At 39.8% G+C, this 25433-nt stretch overlaps 3 protein-coding genes across 5 annotated transcripts in view; 2 read left to right on the forward strand and 1 right to left on the reverse strand.

Moving 5' to 3' along the window:
* RTCA (RNA 3'-terminal phosphate cyclase) overlaps positions 1-5168 on the reverse strand; it is a 30732-nt gene extending 25564 nt beyond the window's left edge. Inside the window, exons 1-3 of one of the 3 annotated variants that reach the window (XM_043876952.1) lie at positions 4906-5166; positions 4710-4810; positions 2875-3018 (exon numbers count right to left, since the gene is read on the reverse strand). In XM_043876952.1, coding sequence (XP_043732887.1) covers positions 2875-3018; positions 4710-4810; positions 4906-4950 — 290 coding nt within the window. In that variant the 5' untranslated portion in view covers positions 4951-5166. Of the gene's footprint in view, positions 1-2874; positions 3034-4709; positions 4811-4905 lie in introns of those variants that run through there. The other 2 variants (XM_043876953.1, XM_043876954.1) reach the window with 2 other exon arrangements.
* A 2800-nt stretch (positions 5169-7968) lies between these two features.
* Positions 7969-8499, forward strand: LOC122677120 (60S ribosomal protein L23a). Its single transcript, XM_043876959.1, has one exon. It carries the CDS (start codon positions 7969-7971, stop codon positions 8443-8445), a length of 477 nt encoding a protein of 158 aa, XP_043732894.1. The 3' UTR covers positions 8446-8499.
* A 1694-nt stretch (positions 8500-10193) lies between these two features.
* The window catches only part of DBT (dihydrolipoamide branched chain transacylase E2), a 36504-nt gene continuing 21264 nt past the window's right edge, over positions 10194-25433 (forward strand). Inside the window, exons 1-4 of the mRNA XM_043877508.1 lie at positions 10194-10296; positions 16065-16188; positions 20197-20272; positions 21677-21858. Of these exons, the coding sequence (XP_043733443.1) occupies positions 10246-10296; positions 16065-16188; positions 20197-20272; positions 21677-21858 (433 nt within the window). The 5' untranslated portion in view covers positions 10194-10245. The remainder of the gene's footprint in view (positions 10297-16064; positions 16189-20196; positions 20273-21676; positions 21859-25433) is intronic.

The following is a 25433-nucleotide window of genomic DNA, read 5'->3' on the forward strand; positions in this document are numbered from 1 at the left end:
AAAAAGACTTGGAGACATTCAGTCTACCATAAACCATAGGTTTACAACTGCTGAACTTGTGTTTATACCCTCTGAGAAACCCAATACAGTTAAAGTGTTTCTCTTCCACCCAATAAAATCAGAGTCTAAGAAGAGTAAAGAAAACCTTAATTTTAAAAAAGTATGGAATTGCAAGGGATTCCCAGGTGGCTCAGTGGTAAGGAATCTGCCTGCCATTGCAGAAGACACAGGTTTAATCTCTAGGTAGGGAAGATCCCCTGGAGGAGGAAATGGCAACCCATTCCAGTATTCTTGCCTGGAGCATCCTATGGACAGAGCAGCCCGGTGGGCTACAGTCCACAGGTTTGCAAAAGTCGGACATGACTGAGTGACTAAGCACACACAGACAAGGAACTGCAAAGACAAAGGTAGACATTTGAGAAAACACAGTACTATAATCACAATTAGGGATGAAAATGCTATAATTCACTTAAGATGCATTTTGTTGCTAGGAATAAGCTTGTTTTAGTCTATTAAATGAAATTGGATTATCAATTTTAAACTTATTTCTCATACATTTTAGTGAATTAGAAGCCAGAAAGTCTAGATTCTAATTCTAGTTCTGACCCTGACTCTATGACCTCTGAGTCTTCATTTTCTCATTCAAAAAGTAAAGGAAGGGTTGGAATACAGGGTTTCTATCTTCTTCCCTACAGCTTCAAAATTCTATGATTCTGTGTTAGTTAATTTTTAGATAGTTGGTTAACTATAACTTTCCCTTCTTTTGTACAAGAGAATGCCCGAAATAAGAAAGATACTTCAGTTCAGTTGCTCAGTTGTGTCCAACTGGTAGCGACCCCATGGACTGCAGCACGCCAGGCCTCCCTGTCCATCACCAACTCCCGGAGTTTACCCAAACTCATGTCCATTAAGTCAGTGATGCCATCCAACCATCTCATCCTCTGTCATCTCCTTCTCCTCCTGCCTTCAATCTTTCCCGGCATCAGGGTCTTTTCAAATGAGTCAGCTCTTCGCATCAGATGGGCAAACTATTGGAGTTTCAACTTCAACATCAGTACTTCCAATGAATATTCAGGACTGATCTACTTTAGGACGACTGGTTGGATCTCTTTGCAGTCCAAGGGACTCTCAACAGTCTTCTCCAACACCACAGTTCAAAAGCATCAATTCTTCGGTGCTCAGCTTTCTTCACAGTCCAACTCTCACATCCAAACACGACTACTGGAAAAACCATAGCTTTGACTAGATGGACCTTTGTTGGCAAAGTAATGTCTCTGCTTTTTAATATGCTGTCTAGGTTAGTCATAACTTTCCTGCCAAGGAGTAAGCGTCTTTTAATTTTCATGGCTGCAGTCACCATCTGCAGTGATTTTGAAGCCCCCCAAAATAAAGATACTTCAAAATGCTTTAATCCCCTTAAGAAAGTTATCATTTGGCAAACTTCACCTGAGGCCTACGAGAGGCCTTTTTTAACATAAATCTATTCACATCATAACTGAAATCTCAATTGTCACTAAACATTTCCTTAAGCTAAAAAAATCATAATCTACTGAAACAGTCGTTACTGAAACAAACTGGCATCATGTTTACTATAGTATTCCTTATCAAATTTCCTAGTAAATGTATAAGATTTTGGTAAAAAGATGCTGCTTACAACAGCCATCAGCCAATAACACAGAAAACACAAAAACTGCTCTCTCTGTTTTATCAATAAAAAGAGAGATTCTTGGAAAAGGATAAAGGCTTAACTTAATTGTTAAATATCCATTTTTCAATGAGGATAAAAAGAAGATCATATACAAAAATTTCTATATGTTGTTGCACAAGTCTCTATTAAAAGAGGACAAAAACACCTAGACTAAAAGTAAAATATGGTTCATAATTAGCTGCAAGTCAAGAACTAAACTAGACCACAAAGACTACTTATCACTACAAAGCACGAAACTACAGCTGTTTTCAGATATTCATTTTCTAAGTAACAAAAACTAAAGAAACAAATATGCTATACCATACATGAGAGAAGATGTATAGATGGGGAAACAGTGACAGACTTCATTTTCTTGGGCTCTAGAATCACTGTGGATGGTTGACTGCAGCCACAAAATTGAAAGTCGCTTGCTTCTTGGAAGAAAAGCTATGACCAACCTAGACAGCACATTAAAAAGCAGAGACATCACTTGCCCAACAAAGGTCTGTATAGTCAAAGCTATGGTTTTTCCAGTAGTCATGTATGGACATGAGAGTTGGACTATAAGGAAAGCTGAGCGCCGAAGACTTGATGCTTTTGAACTGTGGTGTTGGAGAAGACTCTTGAGAGAGTCCTTTTGGACTGCAAAGAGATGAAAGCAGCCAATCCTAAAGGAGATCAGTCCTGAATATTCATTGGAAGGACTGATGCTATTTTGGCCACCTGATGTCAAGAACTGACTCATTGCAAAAGCCCTGACGCTGGGAAAGATTGAAGGCAGGAGAAGTGAATGACAGAGGATGAGAGGGTTGGATGGCATCACCGACTCGATGGACATGAGTCTGAGTAAACTCTAGGAGTTGGTGATGGACAAGGAAGCCTAGGGTGCTGCTGTCCACGGGGTTGCAAAGCGTCAGACATGACTGAGCGACTGAACTGATACATGAGAGAAAATTCTAGATAGCTGCAGTAACAGCTACAGTAATAGCCACAATTAATAAGCAATTAGGTATTTGAAACTTTACACAGCATCTTTAACTCTGAAATGTGTTTTATGTGCATTTTAAAAGTGAGGAAACCAAGCTTCAAAGAGGTTAAGCAACTTGTCCGAGCAGTGGTAGTACCTATATCTGCATCCAGGTCTAATTCGAAAACCCATAGTCAAATGGAATGTAGGTGACACGTACCCTGCTGTCTTGGTATCTGCTGTGTGGACTCCACCTTTGATCTTCTCTGGTGTAAACGTTATTTCTGTTGAGCCGATTTCTGCCCCCTCCAGTTGCCCATCACACAAATCTCGAATCATTTCCAATCCAGATAAATGTTGAGGCCTTCAGGTCATAATACTGCATCAAAACGTGTGCATTCAGACTGCCTATATCCCCACACTTTATGACACATTTATAAAACTGCAATGGCAAGAAAACAGCAAGGTCTAACCGCAGTAAGTGCCAGAGTGTCTTTCTGGCTTTTTAGGTACCTGGACTACCTGCCGGTAGGTATCTTTTTAAAGGTTCCTTCCACATGTTACCTTAACTATAAACACATATGCTGATATTATTGTTGCAAATTAGAAGCATGCAAAAGAGGAAAACTAATAAAACAACCCAAGTGCCATCAGTCTCACTTGCACTTCACTGAGTAATCTACGTATCTGTTATGGGCTGAACTGTGTTCCTCTAAATTTCATATGCTGAAGTACCTCACAATGTGACTGTATTTGGAAATAGGGCCTTTAAAGAGCTGATTAAGTTAAAAGAGGCAGTCAGAGTGAGCCCCAGCCCATTCTCACTGGTGTTTTTCCAAAAAGAGAAGATTAAGACACACCAGGGGGGCATATGTACAGAGGCATGAACACGGGGAAGAGGCTGATTATATTCAAGTCAAGGAGAGAGGCCTGGAACAGAATCTTCCCTTGTGTCCCTCAGAGAAAACCAACCCTACCATCACCTTCATCTTGGACTTTCCGCCTCCAAAACTGCAAAAATCAATTTTCGGTTGTTTAGGCCACATAGTCTGTGGTATTCTGTTATTGCAACCCTAGCAAAGTAATAAAGTACCTAATACAGCCTTAATGAATGAATTTCCCTATTGATGAAATGGGTTACTGCAAACTACTGCCGTGACAAAGAGAACTACTGTTCACACATAGCAGTAACTGCCTTTTAATAATTTCAACATGGAGTCTGGATAAAAACCTAAGAGACAAAAAAAAAAAAAAAACAACTAAGAGACAGCTGATCCATTAGAATGAAATATATACAAAGTACAAGTACAAAGGAATCAGTCTGGCTTCACCATGACTTAAACTAGTGGTATGCCTAGCTTCCAGATGACAGATGAAACACGGTCAACTGTCAACCTTTTCTCCTCTTCACAACCGATAATCCTGGTCCTATCCACAGCTTCCTAGAGGTCTGAATGAAAGCCGGAATGACGGCATCTCAGGCTCCTTATAAGACTAAAACGTGTGAACGCAGAGAAAGGCCCGGTTTAAAACAGCGGAATTTTTGTTTGGCCACAGAGGCTGTTCTGCCCTGATCTACCTTGCCCGCTGGTACGAGCTTTCCGAGTACTTGTAATGACCCATGAGGTGTGAAACATTTCAAAATATAACTCATCAGGAAACGAGACAACTTTAGCTAAAGAGAAAACACGGACCTATTTCCTGAATTTGCTCCGTGAGGCTTTCAAAAGCACCCAAGCCCGGTTACCGAGACCACAGCACCATCCCCGGGCCGCAAGGTCCTCAATCCTAGGGCGGGGATCTTGGCATCACCATCGAGCTCCTGATTCTCAGCTTCACGTCCTGCCGCCTGCCCCCCAACAATGGCCTGTTCCCCGCCCCCCACCCTCCAGTCCCTCGGCCTATCCCCTCCTCTCCCCCAGTCCCTCCCTAGCCCGGCGCCAGCCCCCCACCCTCTAGTCCCACGGCCTGTCCCCTCTTCACCCCCAGTCCCCAGGCCGGCGCACCCACCCACCCTCTAGTCCCACGACCAGACTCCCCGGCGCCCCGACTTACCTGAGGCCCGGCGTGCTGCGGCCGGCTCGGATCTTCTGCACCCGCAAAGGGAGGCCCAGCAGACAGCTCAGGGCCGTGGACACCCTCAGGATCTGCCCGCCCTGGTGCCGAGAGAGGAGAGAGATTAGACCCGCAAGCTCTCCGCCGCAGCCCGTGCGGCAGCCGCACTCCGCCAGGCCTCGTGCTCGGCACTCACCCCTTCCATGATGCCGCCGTCCACCTCCACCCGCGGCCCCGCCATGGGGAGCGTGCTGGGGCCCGGCCCCCCGCGACGTAGCCTCGGCCCGAACGGGAGAAAGAGGATACGCGGACTCCTGCCCCGCAGCTCCGGAGCCTGAGTCCTCGCTCCGCGCTCGGGGCCGCCGGGCTCTGCGGAAAAGCAGAGGACGCGCCGGCTCGGGGAACGCCCAACTCCGCAGACACGAACCCGGACGCACGGCCCCCAGAAGCCGGGTTCAGGCCCACAACCAGTGCGCGTGCGCGCCGCTTACAGAGGCGGAGCCCAGAAAATTCCGACAAATCGGAAGCTCTCCGGCAGAAGGGGTGGTGGCCGGGGAGGTGCCCCGGAGCATCTGAGGAAATCTGTACCTAGTTAGACTTGCACCCTGAACATAGGAGAACGCGCAGATTGCAGAAAGCTTCCCTTTTACCTCTAGTCGTCTCCTCCAGTGTCTCGCAGGCTTGTGCAAATATCTGTGTTTATTTCTCGGGGATCCTGCCGTACCAAAACTGGAGACTCTTAAAACTGAAGAGTAGTAAAGTCCCTGCGATGCACTGACCACCTTGTCTCTGGTCGGGTTTGCCTTCTCTGCAGCCTGGCCCTTGAAATGTGTTTCCCTGGCGCATTGATGATACCCATGAGCCTCTCGTTCTTCACCGGCGTCTGTTTCTGTGCGCCCGCGCGCGTGTAGAATATTATCATCTTTTTTTTCTCCTGTGAGACACCAATTCTTTGGGGATGAGTGGAAAAGGACAGTCAGAATCAGTAGTATAATTCTCAAAAAGCCAAAGTTACGCCACGTTGTCGGAGAAAGAGCCAACCTCATGGCTGTTAATGAACAGTGCAACTAACGTAATTCACCAAAGGCCGGGACAGAAAGGACAACCAGCTTCTTGATTCCGCTTGTGGCTCAATTCCTACATTAATTGAGTACCAAATCATGTGCAAGCCTTTCTATGTAAGCAAAGGAGAGTAAGGTATTCTCTGCCCGAAAATATTGGAAGTACATAGGAGAGACCGAGAAGTAAGCAATTATGATTTCAATCTTCTTAATGATAAAATACTGTACCTACCTTACAGTTAAGAGGGAGCAGCAATTAGAATATGACAAATCATACAGATAACAGCCAACATTTATTGAGTACTTGGCCGCTGCATGCTTGCACAACCTGCTAAAATATTTACTGTTTTTACTCTGATTTACAGCTGCATGTGTTAAACAATTTGCTGCAAGGCTACACAGTTGTTAACAAATACTGGGATATGAACCTCTGTGGTTTGATGTGAACATCATTGTCTCCTAATCCCAATGTTCTATCATTGTTGTAACAGGGAAAGCTCTGGGAATGCATATACTTTACCCAATCTCTGGTACCAAAACCAGACAAAGATGACAGCAAGAAGAAAAAGTATAAGCCAATTTTATTTATAAATTTAGATGCATCCTGATCAATCAAAATATTAACAAATAACTCCAACAATGTTTATAAAAGACTGTATATTATGACCAAATTGAGATTATCATTCTAACATTAGAAAAATGTTATGATGATATATCAAAAACCTAAGACCACATTAAAGATGAAGAAAAAGCATTTGAAAAAAATCAAGACCTATTTATGATAAAACAAAATCCAACAAAACTAGAAATGAATGTAAACTCCCTTAACCTAATTAAGGATATCTGGAAAACCCTACAGAAAATTTCTTTCTTAATAACAGTAAATAATAGTAAAATGTAAGACACCTATTCAAGTTAAAACAAGATAAGAATGTCCACAATTATGGCTTTTTAAGCCATAATTTCAAAGATGATGGGAGTCTAACCAGGCTCTACAAGAAAGAAATGAAAGACACAAGATTGAACAGACAAAAACAGCACCATCATCATTCTTAGATGATATTATTACCTACAAATAAAACCCTGAAGAATCTTTAGCTATATTATTGAAAATATAGTTTATAAAATTCCATCAAATGCCCACCAGGACTTTTTAAAAGAGCCTGACAAGCCAATTCTAAAGTTTCTATGAAAGTACAAAAGGGCAAGAATAACTTAAAAAGACTGAGGTGAAGGGTACTTGTCCTCTCAAAACCCAGAATTTCTATAAAGGGAAAGTCAGAGGGAAAAGGTAGTATAGGGACTCTAGGAAGAAAAATAATTCAGTTCAAAGGCACAGCTACTTAATCTTTTTATACAAACACATGCATGGAGTATTATGAAACATATTATTAGTGTCTATAAAATATTTTGTTAGCCAGTCAGTTCAGTGCAGTCACTCAGTTGTGTCTAACTCTTTGTGACCCCATAGACTGCAGCACGCCAGGCTTCCCTGTCCATCACCAACTCCCAAAGCTTGCTCAAACTTATGTCCATCGAGTCAGTGATGCCATCCAACCATCTCATCCTCTGTCATCCCCTTCTCCTCCTGCCTTCAATCTTTCCCATCATAGGGTCTTTTCCAATGAGTCAGTTCTTCACATCAGGTGGCCAAAGTATCGGAGCTTCAGCTGTAGCAGCAGTCCTTCCAATGAATATTCAGGACTGATTTCCTTTTGGATGGACTGGTTGGGACCTCCTTACAGTCCAAGGGACTCTCAAGAGTCTTCTCCAACACCACAGTTCATAAGCATCAATTCTTTGGCACTTAGCTTTCTTTATGGTCCAACTCTCCCATCCATACATGACTACTGCAAAAATCATAGGTTTGACTAGATGGACTTTGTTGGCAAAATAATGTCTCTTCTTTTTAATATGCTGTCCATGTGGTCATAGCTTTTCTTCCAAGGAGCAAGTGTCTTTTAATTTCATGGCTGCAGTCATCATCTGCAGTGATTTTGGATGCCCCCCCCCCCCACAATATAAAGTCACTTGGTCCTTGGAAGAAAAGTTATGACCAACCTAGACAGCATATTAAAAAGCAGAGACATTACTTTGCCAACAAAGGTCCATCTAGTCAAAGCTATGGTTTTTCCAGTAGTCATGTATGGATATAAGAGTTGGACTAAAAAAAAGCTGAGCACAGAAGAATTGATGCTATGAAGATGGCGCCGAAGGCGAAGAAGGAAGCCCCTGCCCCTCCTAAAGCTGAAGCCAAAGCAAAGGCTTTGAAGGCCAAGAAAGCAGTGTTGAAAGGTGTCCACAGCCACAAGAAAAAGAAGATAAGGACGTCACCCACCTTCCGGCGGCCCAAAACACTGCGGCTCAGGAGGCAGCCCAAATATCCTCGGAAGAGCGCCCCCAGGAGAAACAAACTTGACCACTATGCCATCATCAAATTCCCCCTCACCACTGAGTCAGCCATGAAGAAAATAGAAGACAACAACACACTGGTATTCATTGTGGATGTCAAGGCCAACAAGCACCAAATTAAACAGGCTGTGAAGAAGCTCTATGACATTGACGTGGCTAAGGTCAATACTCTGATCAGGCCTGATGGAGAGAAGAAGGCATATGTTCGACTGGCTCCTGACTATGATGCTTTGGATGTTGCCAACAAAATTGGGATCATCTAAACTGAGTCCAGCTGGCTAATTCCAAATATAAGTTTTCACTATGTAAAAAAAAAAAAAAAAAGAAGAATTGATGCTTTTGAACTGTGGTGTTGGAGAAGACTCTTGAGAGTCCCTTGGACTGCAAGGAGGTCCAACCAGTCAATCCTAAAGGAAATTAGTCCTGAATATTCATTGGAAAGACTGATGCTGAAACTGAAACTCCAGTACTTTAGCCACCTTATAGGAAGTATGGTTGGATGGCATCACCGACAGGATGGACAGGAGTTTGAGTAAGCTTCGGGAGTTGGTGATAGACAAGGAAGCCTGGAGTGCTGTAGTCCATGGGGTTGCAAAGATTTGGACATGAGTGAGCGACTGAACTGAACTGAAAAAGTCTCTCACTGTTTTCACTGTTTCCCCATCTATTTGCCATGAAGTGATGGGACCAGATGCCATGATCTTAGTTTTCTGAATATTGAGTTTTAAGCCAACTTTTTCACTCTCCTCTTTCACTTTCATCAAAAGGCTCTTTAGTTTTATTAGGGAAAAAGCTAAAACAAAAAAATCAAAGTTTCTGACTATCCCAGATTTTCTAATAAAGGTAATGATTTAGATTTATTGCTTACAGTTGTGTGTGTGTAAGAACTATACTGAAAGACTCATAAGGCAAAATTGAAAGTGTGAGTTTGAGTAATATAGATAGCAAATTTGTGAAGTACCCGAGATTTTGTTTTACAGCCATTAATCTTCAGTGTTGAGATTTACAATTTTGTCTTTGTTGTGGTTTTTTCTCTGTAATGCTGTAAACCTCTATACAGATTTTCTTTCCCATGTAAGAGGAAGAAAAGACAAATATCATCCTGGACATTTCTAGAAACTGATTTCCTAGTTGCTGTGAAAAGGACTGACCATTAAAGATCTGATCTTGTCTTTACTGTTTCCACTGACCTCAATTTGACATTTCTACCAGAGGAAAATAATTCAAGGTAATATGCCCGTGACATATATTGCATAAACTGGGCAGCTATATCTGACAAATACCCTAAGAAGGAAAGCTAATGTTGATGACGTTTATCTTCGATATAGTAACCTTGTTCACCTTCCATTAAAAAAAAAAAAAAGCCACTTTCGGTAACCAAGAACACAATGCCAGTAAGAAAAATGCCAGTTATTAGGAAGTATTCTGGTATAGACTCGATTCAACTTGCTTCCCCGGTAGCTCAGTCGGTAAAGAGCCTGCCTGCAGTGCAGGAGACCTGTGTCCTATCCTAGGTAGGGAAGATGCCCTGGGAAAGGAAATAGGAAACCACTCCAGTGTCCTTGCCTGGGAAATCCCATCGGTAGAGGAGCCTGGTGGGCTGCAGTCCATGGGATCGCAAAGAGTCGGGCCCGACTGAACGACTAACACTTCCTTCTACAGAGTCTGTATAGAAATGTCCCGTTTTCTGTAATCAAGCGGTTACAATACGAGCTGAAGGAAGGTTTGTTTCCTACTTAACTCTTCCGACCTTTCTCCTTCCTTTATGTTTCCTTAACACACTCTATCTCCCCGACTTGGGCTGAAAAGATGATCGTCGTGGGTGGATAAGGACTTGCACAGCAGTGCCCCACCCAACTTTGTCCCTGAAGGTAGATCTGGGACGGCCCGCCCCCCACCTCGCTCCCCTCCCCCTCGCAGGGCCCGCCCCCGCCCTGGGCGTGCGCTCAGCCCCGCCCCGCTCCCTGGTTGGCTGTCAGGTGGGGGCGCGCCTCCCCGCCCCCTTCTGTCCCCTGCCGAGGCAGCTCCTCCAACCTCTGAGCCCTTGTCATTTCCGGAGTAAGATGGCTGCAGCGCGTGTGCTGAGGACCTGGAGCCGGACTGCGGGGCAGCTGGTAAGCAGGTTGGGCAGATCTGGGGTCGGGACGGAGTGGTTTATTCGGAGTTGCCTGGGAGAGATGATTTGGTTTTTCCTCCGAGTGCCTCGCGTACAGGGCTCGCGTGATGGGGAGGTAGAGGGATGTATGCAAAACGAAGGGCAGCGACGGTGGCTAACCAACCTGTTTGGAAACCCATGCTCTCGATCTATACCAGGGTGCCCATCTATCGTGACTCGTCCTCCCTGCCGCTTCATCTGCGCCCCAAAGCCCAGCTGGTCTTTCGCCCAATAGCTTTTCGTTGAGCACCATCTGGGTAGCGGGCATTGTGTTTGGCACTGGGGATACATTGTGTTTGGCACTGGCGATATATATACTATATATATACTATATCCGTCAAACATTTATTGAGCACCACTTTGTTTCAGAACTGATAATACGACCCCTCTCCTCGATGAATTTACAATCTAGAGGAAGATCCTGGGCAAGAAAAGCATAACACCATAGGTCCTTGCCTCCGGGCATCTGGGAGGCTCCTTTCCTTCTTTGGACTTAGACTTGTCTCCCACATTTGCACCAGTATCTTTCCAACCTTTTAAATCATCAGAGCTACGACCCACCAACATTTCCCCTTCATTTCTCCCCTTTCATACAGACTTTTAGCACCAAACAATTAACATCCCAGTAATCGTAGTGTTTCATCCTATTTGCCTAGCGTTTTTGTTTTTATTTCTTCCTGGGTCCCCTGTTCCGGATTTTCCTACAGCGTTTGATCCCTGATCTTACAAAAACCTTTCAAAAGCCTGCTCTATACCAGGTACCAGGAATTGGAGATGGAAATATGTATAAGAAAGACACTGGTCTCTGCCTTCTCGGTTTAATTACAGCTTTGTGGTGGGGCATAGGGGAGAGAGAGATAGACATTAGACAAATAATTACAGCACTGCGTGAAACGATGGCCCAAGTACATAAAACTACAGGAACACATAGAAGGGGTCTTGGGGGTCAACGAGTTTCCCAATGGATAGTGTATAATTTGAGATTTGTGACAACAAATTAGGAGATAAGGCTTCCCAGGTGTCACCATGTTTTAACAAATCCTCCTGCCAATGCAGGAGACTTTGAAGGTTCGGTCCCTGGGTGGTGAAGATCCCCTGGAGGAGGAAAATGGCAACCCACTCCAGCATTCTTGCCTGGAGAATCCCATGGACAGAGGGGCCTGGCAGGCTCCAGTCCATGTCGTTGCAAAGGGCTGGATGTGAATGAGCACAGACACAAGAAGGAGGTAACCGGGAGAAGTAAGTTCTCTGCAGCATCTCACTAGATTCTCTTTGGAAAGTTCTTCATCCTGGGCTTCTGTGACAGCAGCTTCCCAATATTCTTCCTACATCTCTGAACACTTCATCCCAATCTTCTCCGCTTTCCCTGATCAACTTTTAATCACTGGTGTTTCTCAGGATCATGACTTTGATCATCTGTATACTTCTTGCACTTCCTGGGTTACCTCATCCACTTTGAATTTTAGTTGCCATTTATATGCTGATGATTCCCCAGTCTTCCAGCCAGCTCTACTGCAGACCCATATATCTTACTGCCCTGAAAAGCTCCAAATTTCTTGTATTTTAGGTATTTTTCAGCTATAGGTAATATACCCAACCAGTAAATGGGAAATTATCTGTGTATACAAAGCATCTGAAAGTTAGATGGCAGCTGGGATTGATTAAGTGGCTCATCATTATCAGGGCTTTACAACTTTGTATTCAGGGCAGGAAGGAGGAAGGGGTGGTACGAGCTAGATTCATTGGTTAGTGATATAACTTGGCCACTGCTACCCCAAGAGAGTTTGGAAGGGCTAGCCTTTAGCTGTTTCACAGTGATTGCTATAATGCCTATAAGATACATCAGACTCTAGACTCCAGAACTAAGCCCTCAAACCTGTTTCTTCTAGACGAGAAGTCTCTCAAAAATCTAGCCATTGTTCTACACCTTGTCACCAGCTGCAGGTATCCTGGACCTTCCTCAATTGGACTTTCTGCCTCTAATGTTTTACTTCTCCTACCTATTCTCCGTAGCATGGCCAGAGTCATTTTATAAAGTAGGATATAAATTTGAGAGTGTCATTTCCTTGCTTAAAACTGCTCTCAGCAAAATGTTCAGAATTCAAATGACAAGCTATTTATGATCTGAATATTTCCAATCTCTCCAGGCTTTATTCCTTTCTAAAACCCACTCTTGAAGCGTCACCCTTAGCTCATAGTAAGCTATGCTAGAATATTGAACAATTTCAGTTAATTAAGCACACTGTTCTCCCTTCCTCTCTGTCCCCCAGACCTTTGCACATGTATTTCCTGTTTTAAAGACTCTTGCCTTACTTCCCTATAGCCTTCTCGGTAACACATTTTACTCCTTGGCTGACTCCTACTCATCCCTTAGGTCTTACCTCACTTTCTCCAGGTTAAGTTTTCTCCTTTGTGTTTTCTTAACACTACTTCTCCCATTATGACACTGTTGTAATCACCGGTAGTCCTGTTTTTATCTTTCACAGTATGGGCTACACATTCCATAAGGGAAGGAATCACAGTTCTCTGATCCTAAGTGATTGACACATAGTGGGTACTCAATGAAACTTTGTTGAACTGCTTATTAAAAAGTCTGTTTTTTTCCATGTGTTATTAAAAAAATCATAAGCAGCAAGAGGTCTTATCACCTACAGTAAATTATTAGGAAAGCCTTATTATATTGTGTTTATACTTTCCTATGGCATCATGCATTTGACTCTTGATTACTTATCCTATCATCCTGAATTTATCTATTTTGTCTGTCTTCCTGCAGTAAAGTGTAAACAATTTTAATTCAGAGACTATTCTATTTCTTATTTAGCTTTGAATTCATGAGTGAAGAATAATCCTGTCTTTACAGTGTGCTCAACAACTGCCTGATAAATTACTACTAATTTATTTCCTTATTATGGGAGTCTGCTAAATCCTCTTTTCATTACTCATTATTTTTTGGTGTGTTGCTTGTAGAAAAAAAATCTTTCCTATTTGAAATTTTTTTTTCTCTTTCTCCCTTCCTTTTTATCCTTTTAGTCAGCAGCTTCACTAATGTGTTTTAGCCTTCTCTTAATAGACATCCAATTGCTAGTAATCATTTTGCATTTATGTTGCTTTCTTTCTTTTTCCACTCATCATCTCAGCCAGGAGTCTGTGGTTTCATGTCTCAAATACAATAATAGTTTCTTAACTTTGTCCTTTCTCTTTAGGCATTGTTGTTAGTATTGTTTAGTCACGAAGACTCTTTTACGACCGCATGGACTGTAGCTCACCATGCTCCTCTGTCCATGGGATTTCCCAGGCAAGAATTCTAGAGTGGGTTGCCATTTCCTTCTCCAGAGGATCTTCCCAGCCCAGAGATCAAACCCACATTTCCTGCATTGGCAGGTGGATTCTGTACCACTGAGCCAACAGAGAAGCCCCTCCAGGCTTTACTGTTATTATCTAATAAACACATATACACATACATACTCGCAATAACCCATAATGTATGATTTCAAACTCCTTGACCTGACGTTTCCAGTCATCAACAATTTGGTCCTTGAGCTCCTTCCTCTGCTCCATTTGATAAATTTGATCAAGCCACATTATACAACTCTGCATTTAAAAATGAACAAAATTGAATAGACATATTTCCAAAGAAGAAATGTAGATGGTCAACAGGCACATGAAAAGATGCTCAACATTGCTAATCATCAGGGAAATGCAAAGTAAAACCACATTGGGATATCATATCACCTCACACCTGTCAAAATGGCTATCATCAAAGAGAACACAAAAAACAAATGTTGGCAAGGATGTGGAGAAAAGGGAACCCTCATACACTGTTGGTATGAATGTAAATTGGTGCAGCCACTGAGGAAAACAGTAGGGAAGTTTGTCAAAGAAACTGAAAATAGAACTACCATATTACCCAGCAGTGCCACTTCTGGGTACATATCTGAAAAAAGAAAACACTAATTTGAAAAGGTACATATACTGTAATGTTCATAGCAACATTTTTATAATTTCTAAGATATGGAAGCAACCTAAGTGTCTGTCCACAGATGAATGGTTCGAGAAGATATGAGATACTACTCAGCTATAGAAAAGAATGAAAATTTTGCCATTTGCAACATGGATGGACTTGAAAAGCATTATGCTAAGTGAAATAAGTCAGAGAAGAAAAGGTACTATATGATATTGCTTATGCATAGAATCTAAAAAATATGATAAACTAGTGAATAGGACAAAAAAGAAGGAGACTTGAAGATACAGAGAACAAGGTAGTGGTTTCCAGTGGGAGGGAGGGCAACATAGGGTAGGGGTATGGAAAATATAAGATGGGTTCAAGGATGTATTGTACAAAGTGGGGAATATAGCCAAAACTTTGTAATAATTTTAAACAAACTGTAATATTTTAAAATTGTATAAAAATGTTAAAAAAGTGTGATGTGATGTGGTTAATCAGGGATTTCCTGGGCAAGAATACTGGAGTGTACTGCCATAACATTTCATATCATTGAAATGTTAACTTTCAAAAAATATTATACTTTTTACACACTTAGGTTATATATATCAAATATATATATGATTTATCAAGTGAGATACATTCAGCCCGACTTTGGTTTTTTTTCTGTAACATTATATTATACTAAGATTTTATATAAAATAGTTAAATTTAATCTATGAATTACAATACGAAAACCTTTGGGTGCAATATTACATGTGTTTTTCAGTGTATTTAGATGCTGGCAGTCGCTTTTAACTTATTTATTTTATGTTGGAGTATAGTTGATGAACGATGCTGTGTTAGTTTCAGGTGCACAACAAAGTGAATCAGTTATACATATACATGTATATATTTTTCAAAGTCTTTTCCCATTTAGGTTGTTACATAATATTGAGCAGAGTCTTCTGTGCTATACTGTAGATCCTTGGTGGTTATTGATTTTAAATTTAGCAGTGTGTACATGTCAATCTCAGACCCCATCTGTCCCTATCCCCACACCGACCCCTCCTCTCATAACCATAAATTCATTTTCTAAGTCTGGGAATCAGTTTCTGTTCTGTAAATAGGCACATTTGTATCTTTTTTTATTTTTTAAGATTCTGCAGATAACTGGTATCATACAATATTTGTCTTTCTCTGCCTGACAGACTTCACTCATTATGACAGTCTCTGGGTCCACCCATCTTGCTGCAAATGGCATTGTTTCATTCTTTTTAATGGCTGAGTAATATTCCATTACATATATGTACCACATCTTTATCCATTCATCTGCTGATAGACATTTAGGTTGCTTCCATGTCTTGGCTGTTGTAAACAGTAGCAGTCACTTTTTATTTCAGGAAGTCTTTAATGACTCAGATATATTTACACTGACGTGTTTATATAGAATCCACTGTTAAGATTTTTTTACTTTCATAGGGAATTTTAGTCAAGGGTAATAAGCATATGGGCAAATCAGACTCTAAGGATATAATTGTAACAAACGAGCAACAACATATTCTGTGTGCTAGGGTTCAAATTCCTTTGGTTTCTTGACCAGAAATACTTATAAACTCATCACTGATGCCAAGTATTCTGATTTCAACCTAGATTATTTCATATTGTTTGCATTGTGATAATGATTGTTCTACTTTTAGAGTAAACTTGAAATTCAGTTTATATTTAGAGACAAGCCATTAAGATCATTTATAAAAGCTCTTTAAAAAAAAAAGTTCTTAATTTTTTTGTTTTCTCATCTCTAGATTTGTGTCCATTACTTTCAAACATGTGGTAACGTTCATGTTTTGAAGCCAAAATATGTGTGTTTCTTTGGTTATCCTCCATTCAAGTACAGTCATCCACATCAGTGGCTAAGAACAACTGCTGGTAAGTATGATCTCAAAATAGCCTATACAAAATAATGTTTTGTATATTTATTCAGTAATTGAAGACTTATCACAGTAAAAGAGTTGACCTTTTACTTTTAGTCTGGCCCTCTTTGCTCTCCACGTATCTATCCAATTCTCCTTTTTTTTTGCGCCCCCACCTCCCATCCCGCTTTCACGTACTTTCCCTTAATACTGTGTCTCTATAATGCTGTGAATGCGTTCTCTGTGTTTAACATCTAAATGCTCTCGTTCTTTATCATATGACTTACCTAAATGCAATAGTCAGCACTGATATGACTCAAGCTGTTGATTTAGTGGACTGTGTCCTTCAAATCACTGTATTATTATTTTTGTTCTGTGAGGCACTCAATCTGTCATGTTATGATAGCGTGATGAAAGCGATGTGAGGTGCTCGTCAAGAGAAAGTTCTCTGGCTTCTACCACTTAATTGCCTTTCTCCAGCTTTTTCTACGCTTGCAAAGAACTAGAGATTTAAAGTATTAGATAAGGCAAAAGGAAAAAAAAAACACATTTTTTTTCTGCTGTTCTATTCAGAGTTTTATTTAGAACCCTTGTGACCCTAGGCTTTTGTTGCATCATTAAGCTTTTGACAGATACTTTGGTGCCTTAGTCTGTGCTGGTGATGGGGGAAAAAAGGGGATTTCAGCTGAATCTAACCCCGAGATAAATTAGTCCTCCTATTCCTTGTGTATGTCATCTTCCACAGCACCCAAAAATATGTAAACCATGTCTTCACCATTAAGAAAAAGATTTCTGTTTTTAAAAGTTGATCTTTTCTCTTCTCAGAGAAAATAAAGATCATTACTTTTCAAGCAGAAACTCCAACTCCTGCTCTGGTCTCTAGACACTTACAAGCTTTGGGTTTATGTATTTATTTAAAAATAAAATTTATTTATTCAAATAAATTCAAATAATTTATTTGAATAAATAATAAACTTAAATTTATTCAAATAATTTATTTATTCAAATTTATTCAAAATAAATTTGATTTATTTTTAACACCAAAAGCATTTTGTATTGGGGATATAGCCAATTAACAATGTTGTGATAGTTTTGGGTAAACAGTGAGGGGACCCAGGCTTTGGATTCTTTGGTCTACCAGGTGCTAGCTGTGTGACCATAAGCAAGTTACTTAATTTGTCTGTTTAATCATCTGGAAACAGAGTAATCATAGTATTATACAACTTTGTGTTTTTGTGAGAGTACAGCCATTCAACACTGATAACTGATCACCTACTGTGTGCCAAGGGCATTGCTGTACATACTTAGCATATATCCTCTTCCTACTATTCCCTAACTCAGTAAATAATTAAGCTAGAAACCTGGAGCCATCCTGATTCTTGTCTCACATCGAGTTGATTACCAAGATCTAGTAATATTACATCTTATGTATTTTTTAAGCCTGTCTTCTCCTTTTCAGACAGCTTTGAAAATATATAAATATGTTCAATTCTATACTTCAATTTCTTATCTACAATAACCTCCTGTTTTCTCTGCACCCCTTCCCAACCTTTTCTATCACACCCCTGCCAGAGATATTCTTCTCTGAAATTATAGATACAAAGTTACAGATGTGAAATTGTAGATGGGACTCCCTATCAGCTAATTATTGCCAAATAATTCCCGACAACTTAGTGGCCTACAGGAACAATGATTTATTGTTCCTTAGCACTCTGGGGGTTGGTTGGGTGCACGCGGTTCCTCTGCTGGTTTCACCTGGGCTCACTAGTGTGACTAGATTCGGCTACAAGGTCTTCTGGGTTAGAAGGTCCAAGATGGTCTTATTCATATGTCTGACAATTGGTGTTGTGTTTTGGCTGGGGCATCTCTTTTTTCTCCTACACTTAGCATCTCTCATCCTCCAGTAACCTAGAACAGCTTCCTTATATGCGGATTTCAAGACACATTCCAAGAGGAAGAAGGGGGAGTCTGAGAGGTCATAGGGAGGCTTGCAACTTCAGAACTCACACAACTTTACTTCTGCTATATTCTATTGGTCAGAACAAGTCATGGGCCAGCATAGATTTAAGTAGTGGTAAAGTAAACTTTACCGTTTTGGGGAACAGCTTCAAAAGAATTTAAGACTATATTTATTTGCCACTGATTCCTAATTACCTGGGCTTTCCTGATAGCTCAGTTGGTAAAGAATCCACCTGCAATGCAGGAGACCCTGGTTCGATTCCTGGATTGGGAAGATCCTTTGGAGAAGGGATAGGCTACCCACTCCAGTATTCTTGGGCTTCGCTTGTGGCTCAGCTGATAAAGAATCTGCCCTCATTGCGGGAGACCTGGGTTCAATCCCTGGATTGGGAAGATGCCCTGGAGAAGGGAAAGGCTACCACTCCAGTATTCTGGCCTGGAGAATTCCGTGGACTGTATAGTCCATGGGATTGCAAAGAGTTGGACACGACTGAGTGACTTGGATTTTCACTTTCCTGATTGCTCCTAGGATAAATTCCAAACACCTCACCTCATCATGGCACACAAAGTCTTAAGCCTGCGCTGATTTCTTGCCACATATCCAATCATCAGATGTATAGAAGTGTTTGTCATTCCCTGACTATGCTATATTATCATATTTCCATGCCCTTGCACAAGCTGTTCCTTGCATAATATTGCTTTTTGTAGAGGTGCCATAGTATAATTACTTGTCATTTTTTGGTTACTTCAGTTAGCTTCCAGTTCTTTATTACAACTCCATGATAACTATTCCTGAGCAGAAATCTTTGTGTACCTCTCTATTTATTCAGGGAAAAAAAATCTTAGAAGTAGAATTACTTATGGAATCAAAGATACAGAGCTTTTTTTTTTCAAGGTTTTTGATACTTAATGCCAAAACTATTTTTCAAAAGGGTTCCCATTTATACTGTGAGCAGCAGGCTGTGAGAGAGCACACTTACTGGAGTGGAAACAAAAGACTGTTCTTATCAAAATATATTTTGTATTTCTTAAGTACTAATCTCATATTTCTTAAAGAAAAGTTTCCTACCTTACCTTGTGTTTTACCAGCAACTTTGTTTAATAGTATTCTAATCATTGGAAAGAACCCTGATGCTGGGGAAGATTGAGGGCAGGAGGAGAAGAGGACGACAGAGGACGAGATGGTTGGATGGCATCACCGACTCAATAGACATGAGTTTGAGCAAATTCCAGAAGATAGTGAAGGATAGGGAAGCCTGGCATGCTGCAGTCCATGGGGTCCCAAAGAGTTGGACATGACTGAGCGGCTGAACAAAGAAAAAGAGAGAGGAGCATTCTTCAGTCACTTCAGAGCTATTTGTTAATTTAGAAAAGTGAGAGGATCCATACATACTTTTTGTTGACCAGTAATAATGTCTGTGTTGGAAATAATTACCATAAAGTATCATTGGCATCTACATGTTATAAAAAGGATGTAGAACTTCAAAAAGGAGTTTAAAAAAAAATGGAAAGACGACATAGAGAACTAAAATTTAATAAGCTAGCAGAACATTATTTGGGCAGATTAAGAATTTTCCAAGTCTTCTAATATGGATCTGCCTGATCTTTAGGCAATGGGGGTGAGAAGAGTTATATGAAGACAAGAGATTTTAAGAGCAGGTCTTTAATGTTTATTATAGTTTAATAACATAAAACAAGGAGATCCAACTGAATCTCCCTTTGTACAATATCCAGTTCTATTTTCTGTTCATTGCTATTAGTGCAAGATCTCATTTGTTGGAAGGGCCTTCTATCCCCTGTAAAACAACATTATTTTGGAAACTGGAAAATGATAGTTCTGTGGCAGTATCAACAGGTCTGTGTCACTGAGTAATTTGTTTAAATCTTCGATGGTTATGAATGATGGTTATGCTTTTAAACATTCTAAAATACTGCTTTGAATCTATGAAATAGAATAGTTTCTGCCTCTGCTTGAGAATATTTTCTAATTTTAGATGTCAAAACATCTGTCTATTAGCAATACATTATGTATTTAATTATCATTGTTTCTTATTTGTTTTTGAAGCTCTCCAGGGACAGATTGTTCAATTCAAACTCTCAGACATTGGAGAAGGGATTAGAGAAGTAACTGTTAAAGAATGGTAAGTTATTCTGAAATTTTTTTGAGTAAGTACACAAGTAATTTAAGTACAAATAAATAGGAATCTATTTAAATTGAAACACCTTTCTTTATAACATAATATATGTTTTTTTTTTTTTTTTATAACATAATATATGTATTTTTTAAGCTTTAAAGTAAATCTAGTTTGTGTTGCCAATATACTGGTGGCATAGTTCATCATACATCAGGGCATTTTATTCAGTGTAATTTATTAAGGTTTGTTTTTTCCTCTTTTTAAATTTTTTTTTCACAGCCCACTCTTCACTTAAGCTAAAAAAAGATAAATTAGTCTCTAAAAGATGCTAAGTTGATATGACCATGTGTTTTGAAAAGCTGTTAATGAATGAACTTAGAGCTTCTTTCCAAAATGTTTTAAAATTGTTATGTACTCTAAGCTCTGTTTATTAAAAATGATTTCAGCAAGAATGCAAGTACATTTGACTCACCATTACCTGAGAGTTTGCCTATATTTTTAGAACAGGTTAAAATATTAAAACAAAAGATGTGAATCAAAGAATACTGTTTCAAAGGTTAAAAAAAAAAAGTAAAAAAGAAAGGGGCTTGAAACAAAAATTAAAAAGACCTCTACTTAGGCATCCTTCTACCCCTTTTCTTTGTTTCCCTTTCTGGAAAAACAGAAACACCTCCGAGTACTGAACTAATTTTCAAAGGTTTCGAGAACTAGCAGTTAAGGTGAGTCAATAGATTCTCTCCCACAATTTTATACTGTTAAAGATCCTTTTACCTCTCGTTTAGACACCTAAACATTCTTTCCTTGTAGTTTTCATTATAATTGCTCTGTAGGTTAGGAGAGAACCATAATCACATAAATGTACCTTGCAATTGTGTCTCTGTGGCATTGTGGGATCAAGGAAAGAGCGATGGACCTCAGGTCAGAAGAGGCTGACTCTGAAATTAATTGGCCATGTTAGAGACAAAGGCAAAGAACTCAAACTACAATTCATAAAAGTATAGGAGATGTGTATTGAGGATATCAGTTTTTAAGATTTAATTCTAGAAATAATAGCTATCCCTTAAAATGTGATGAAGGCTGAGACAATAAAAGAAAATAACACTTTTAAAATACATTTTTCATATTTCATCTAAGAAATGGGTGAGGCAGAAAAATCTGATACGTTAATTAAATTTTTGGATTATAAATCTATGAATATTTCATTGTTTTTTTAAAATTTATACTTCTTGAAGAAGCATCAAAGAACCTCTGAAAGCCACTGTAGTCTCTTCTGAAACATCCTTCAGTGTATCATTTGGGACTCAATACTGGGTTCTGTGGATATTCATCTAATTCAGTGTAGCATTTTTATTGTTTCAGATGATCTGTACTATGGTTCACATAAAAGTGTCTTATGACTTTTTCTTTTAGGTTCGTAAAAGAAGGAGATACAGTGTCTCAGTTTGATAGCATCTGTGAAGTTCAAAGTGATAAAGCTTCTGTTACTATCACTAGTCGTTATGATGGAGTCATTAAAAAACTGTATTATAATCTAGATGATACTGCCTATGTGGGAAAGCCATTAGTAGACATAGAAACGGAAGCTTTAAAAGGTACTGTGTATATATATATATATATATATATATATATATATGTTCATCTATCTTGCCAAATTGATTATTGGTGTACTTTTGTCATTGGGTACCAGTTGAAAGTGGTGTTTACTTTGAATAACTTACATGGTTTGATTTGAAGGTTTAGAACTGAGATAAGAAAAATAGAAAGGTATTCTGTGATACATGATTATCTTTTGACCAGTTAGCATGTTAAAAACATATTTGTTGTTGTTGTTCAGTAGCTAAGTTGTGTCCAACTCTTTGTAACCCCATGGACTGCAGCACACCTGGCTTCCTTGTCTTTCACCATCTCCTGGAGTTTGCTCAGATTCATGTCCATTGAGTCAGTGATGCTATCTAACGATCTTATCCTCTGCTCCCTCCTTCTCCTTTTGCCTTCAGTCTTTCCCAGCATCAGGGTCTTTTCAAATGAGTTGGCTCTTTGCATCAGGTGGCCAAAGTATTGGGAGCTTCAGCTTTAGCATCAGTCCTTCCAATGAATATTCAGAGTTGATTTCCTTTAGGATTGACTGGTTTGATCTCCTTGCAGTACAGGGGACTCTCAAGAGTCTTCTCCAGCACCACAATTCAAAAGCATCAATTCTTTGGCACTCAGCCTTCTTTATGGTCCAACTCACATCCATACATGACTACTGGAAAAACCATAGCTTTGACTATTCAGACCTTTGTTGGCAAATGATGTCTCTGCTTTTTAATACACTGTCTAGGTTTGTCATAGTTTTCCTTCTAAGGAGCAAGCATCAGTATTACTATATATAAAAACATGTATAGTAATACTTTATTTATCTGGAGGCCTGCCTTCTGGAAATCTTATGTTCAAAGAAGCAATAAACTCTCCTGGGAATGAAAGATTCAAGTGTTGAACACTGGTCACTAGTAAAAATTGGAATGTACAAAGATTAAATCTCACATAATGGGATTGCTCTGTTTGCCACTGATATGAAAACCAAAACACATTCTCATTGGTGGTGGTTATGAAAGCCAACTTTTTAAAGAGAAGTAGAAAAGAGGGAAAATCAGAGTGGGGAGCAAAGAAACTAGCATTCAGAAGCAGCAGCAGCCATGGAACTTGTAATCATTAGGTGTTCTGACAAAAGGGAATTCATTATGAGAACATTATAGGAAAATTAAAGCCGTGCGCTGTCCCTATGGTAACAAATAGCTGACCCTCTACATCAGAAGTTCCTTTTGGCATTGGTGTGATATACCAAGGTTATGTCATCTAAGAAGCTTTGATGTGGAGGAGGGGCAGGGGGGACCGTAATTCTATGATGCAAACCTAAGCCAGCAATCTCTCCGGAAGTGCTGAGATGAAGACCTTTCAGTATAGTGAAGTTGGGACGTTTAGAAGGAGTCTGAACTACAGTGGTTGGCTGACTGTTAGTCCCTCAGTCTGTACAATAATATAACTAATGTCATAGGCACACTTTACAGTTTATAAAATGTTTCACGCTTAGTATTTTATTTGTTCTTATTCATGAGGTAATCCAGGTTAACAAGTTCATCGTTGGGTGATTTGCCCATGGCAGTCACAAAGCCAAATTTAGAACTCAGATGTCCTGAGTTTTTGTCCAGAATATTTTCCACTATAACATGTTGCCTCCAAAATTTCTTGAAGTTTTCTTATTATTTATTTTATTTCTGATTATTAATAGTGGTGACCATTTCAAGGTGATTGCTGTGTGTCCTTTTAATACTACCCTGTTAATTTTCAAAAACTTCCTTGCTTTTGGCGTCATCTTGTACTTTTCCTGCCTAGACCCAGAATCATCTCCTCCTTCAGGAGCTCTTGTTCTTTTAATATGCAATGAATAAGAGACCATAATCTGGGTACTAAGGGTGCTTCCTATTGTCTTGATTTCAGATTTCTATTGAAAGGCATGGTTTAGGAATGTTAAAAACAAGAAAGACTATATCTTTAAAAATTACCTGAAATAGGGGCTTCCCTGTTGTCTCAGTGGTAAAGAATCCATCTGCCAATGCAGGAGACACGGGTTCAATCCCTGATCTGGGAAGATCCCACATGCTGCAGAGCAACTAGCCTCATGCATGCACCACAACTGTTGAGCCTGTGTTCAGCAACAAGAGAGGCCACTGCAATGAGAAACCCGCACACCACAACTAGAGAGTAGCCCCCGGTTGCTGCAACTAGAAAAAATCCTGCATAGCAGCGAAGACCCAACACAGCCAGAAATAAGCAAATAATTTTTTTTAATTACCTGAAATAAGTACAGAATTATTTTGATGTGTCAACAAGATAATATAGTTTTTTTTCCTTTTTTTTTTATCATTCAGTTAAGACCTTGAAAGGAAAGAATTATATTCTTGACATAAACTGAAACAAGCAAAGATGCTAAACATTACTGTGGATGTCAGTAAATTAGAATAACCAATCAGGTGCTGTAGACCAGGTTAGGTATCTATCTCGGCCATCCATAAAAGCAAATTATAGTAGTCTCTTGGTATTGGCAAAGCATTGGTTCAGGACACATATGCACACAAACAGATACCAAAATCTGCAGATGCCCATCTCCCTGTTATGAAATGGTGTAGTATTTGCATATAGCCTATATTTTAAATCATCTTTAGATTACTTGTAATACCTGCTGCTGCTGCTAAGTCACTAATACAGTGTAAATACTATGTAAATAGTTGCTGGCATTCAGCAAATTCGGATTTGCCCTTTGGAACTGTCTGGAATTTTTTCTGTATATTTTCAATCAACAGTTGGTTGAATCCATGAATCCAGAGCCTATGGATTCCCAGGGCTGACTGTGTATGAACAAGTGAGCAATTGGGATTTGAGGGGGATTTTATTGTTTGCTTTTATTTTTAAAGTTTCTTTTGGTATCCCCAGTGAAATCCAACTTAGTAAGTCTTGATATAGCAAATTATAAAGTCAAAAACTTTTTCAGGCGAGGGGTATGTTTTTTCTAAATAACCTTTTTATAGAAATTAATTTCCTGTATGACATGGATGAATCTTGAAAAATTAGTCTGAGTCAAAGAAACCAGAAGTAAAGAGAACATGCTATGTGATTCCATGTACATTAATTTAGTTTTTAATTGGAGTACAATTGCTTTATAATGTTGTGCTAGTTTCTGCTGTACCATGAAGTAAATTAGCTGTATGTGGACATATATCCCATTCCTCCCATCCCTCCACCCCCATCCTTCCCCTTTAGTCATCATCACAGATTACCAAGCTGAGTTCCTTGTACTATATAGTAGCTTCGCACTAGCTAGCTATTTTACACGAGGTAATGTGTATGTGTATATATATATATCAATGATAGCTTCTCAATTCGTCTGTCCTTCTCCTTCCTCCCCTGTGTCCGCACGTCTGTTCTCTACATCTGCATCAAGATTCCTGCCCTGCAAATAGGCTCATCAGTCCCATTTTTCTAGCTTCCATATATATGCATTAACATATGGTATTTATTTTTCTCTTTCTGACGTATTCACTCCATATGACAAACCCTAGGTTCATCCACATCACTATGAATTACCCAAGTTTGACCCTTTTTATGACTGAATAATATTATTCCATTG

The sequence above is a fragment of the Cervus elaphus genome, chromosome 20 (genome assembly GCF_910594005.1).
Source record: "Cervus elaphus chromosome 20, mCerEla1.1, whole genome shotgun sequence".
Classification (NCBI taxonomy): Eukaryota; Metazoa; Chordata; class Mammalia; order Artiodactyla; family Cervidae; genus Cervus; species Cervus elaphus.

Bases quoted from the DNA above. Each gene is read 5' to 3' on its own strand.
- LOC122677120 (XM_043876959.1), top strand. From the start codon at position 7,969: ATGAAGATGGCGCCGAAGGCGAAGAAGGAAGCCCCTGCCCCTCCTAAA.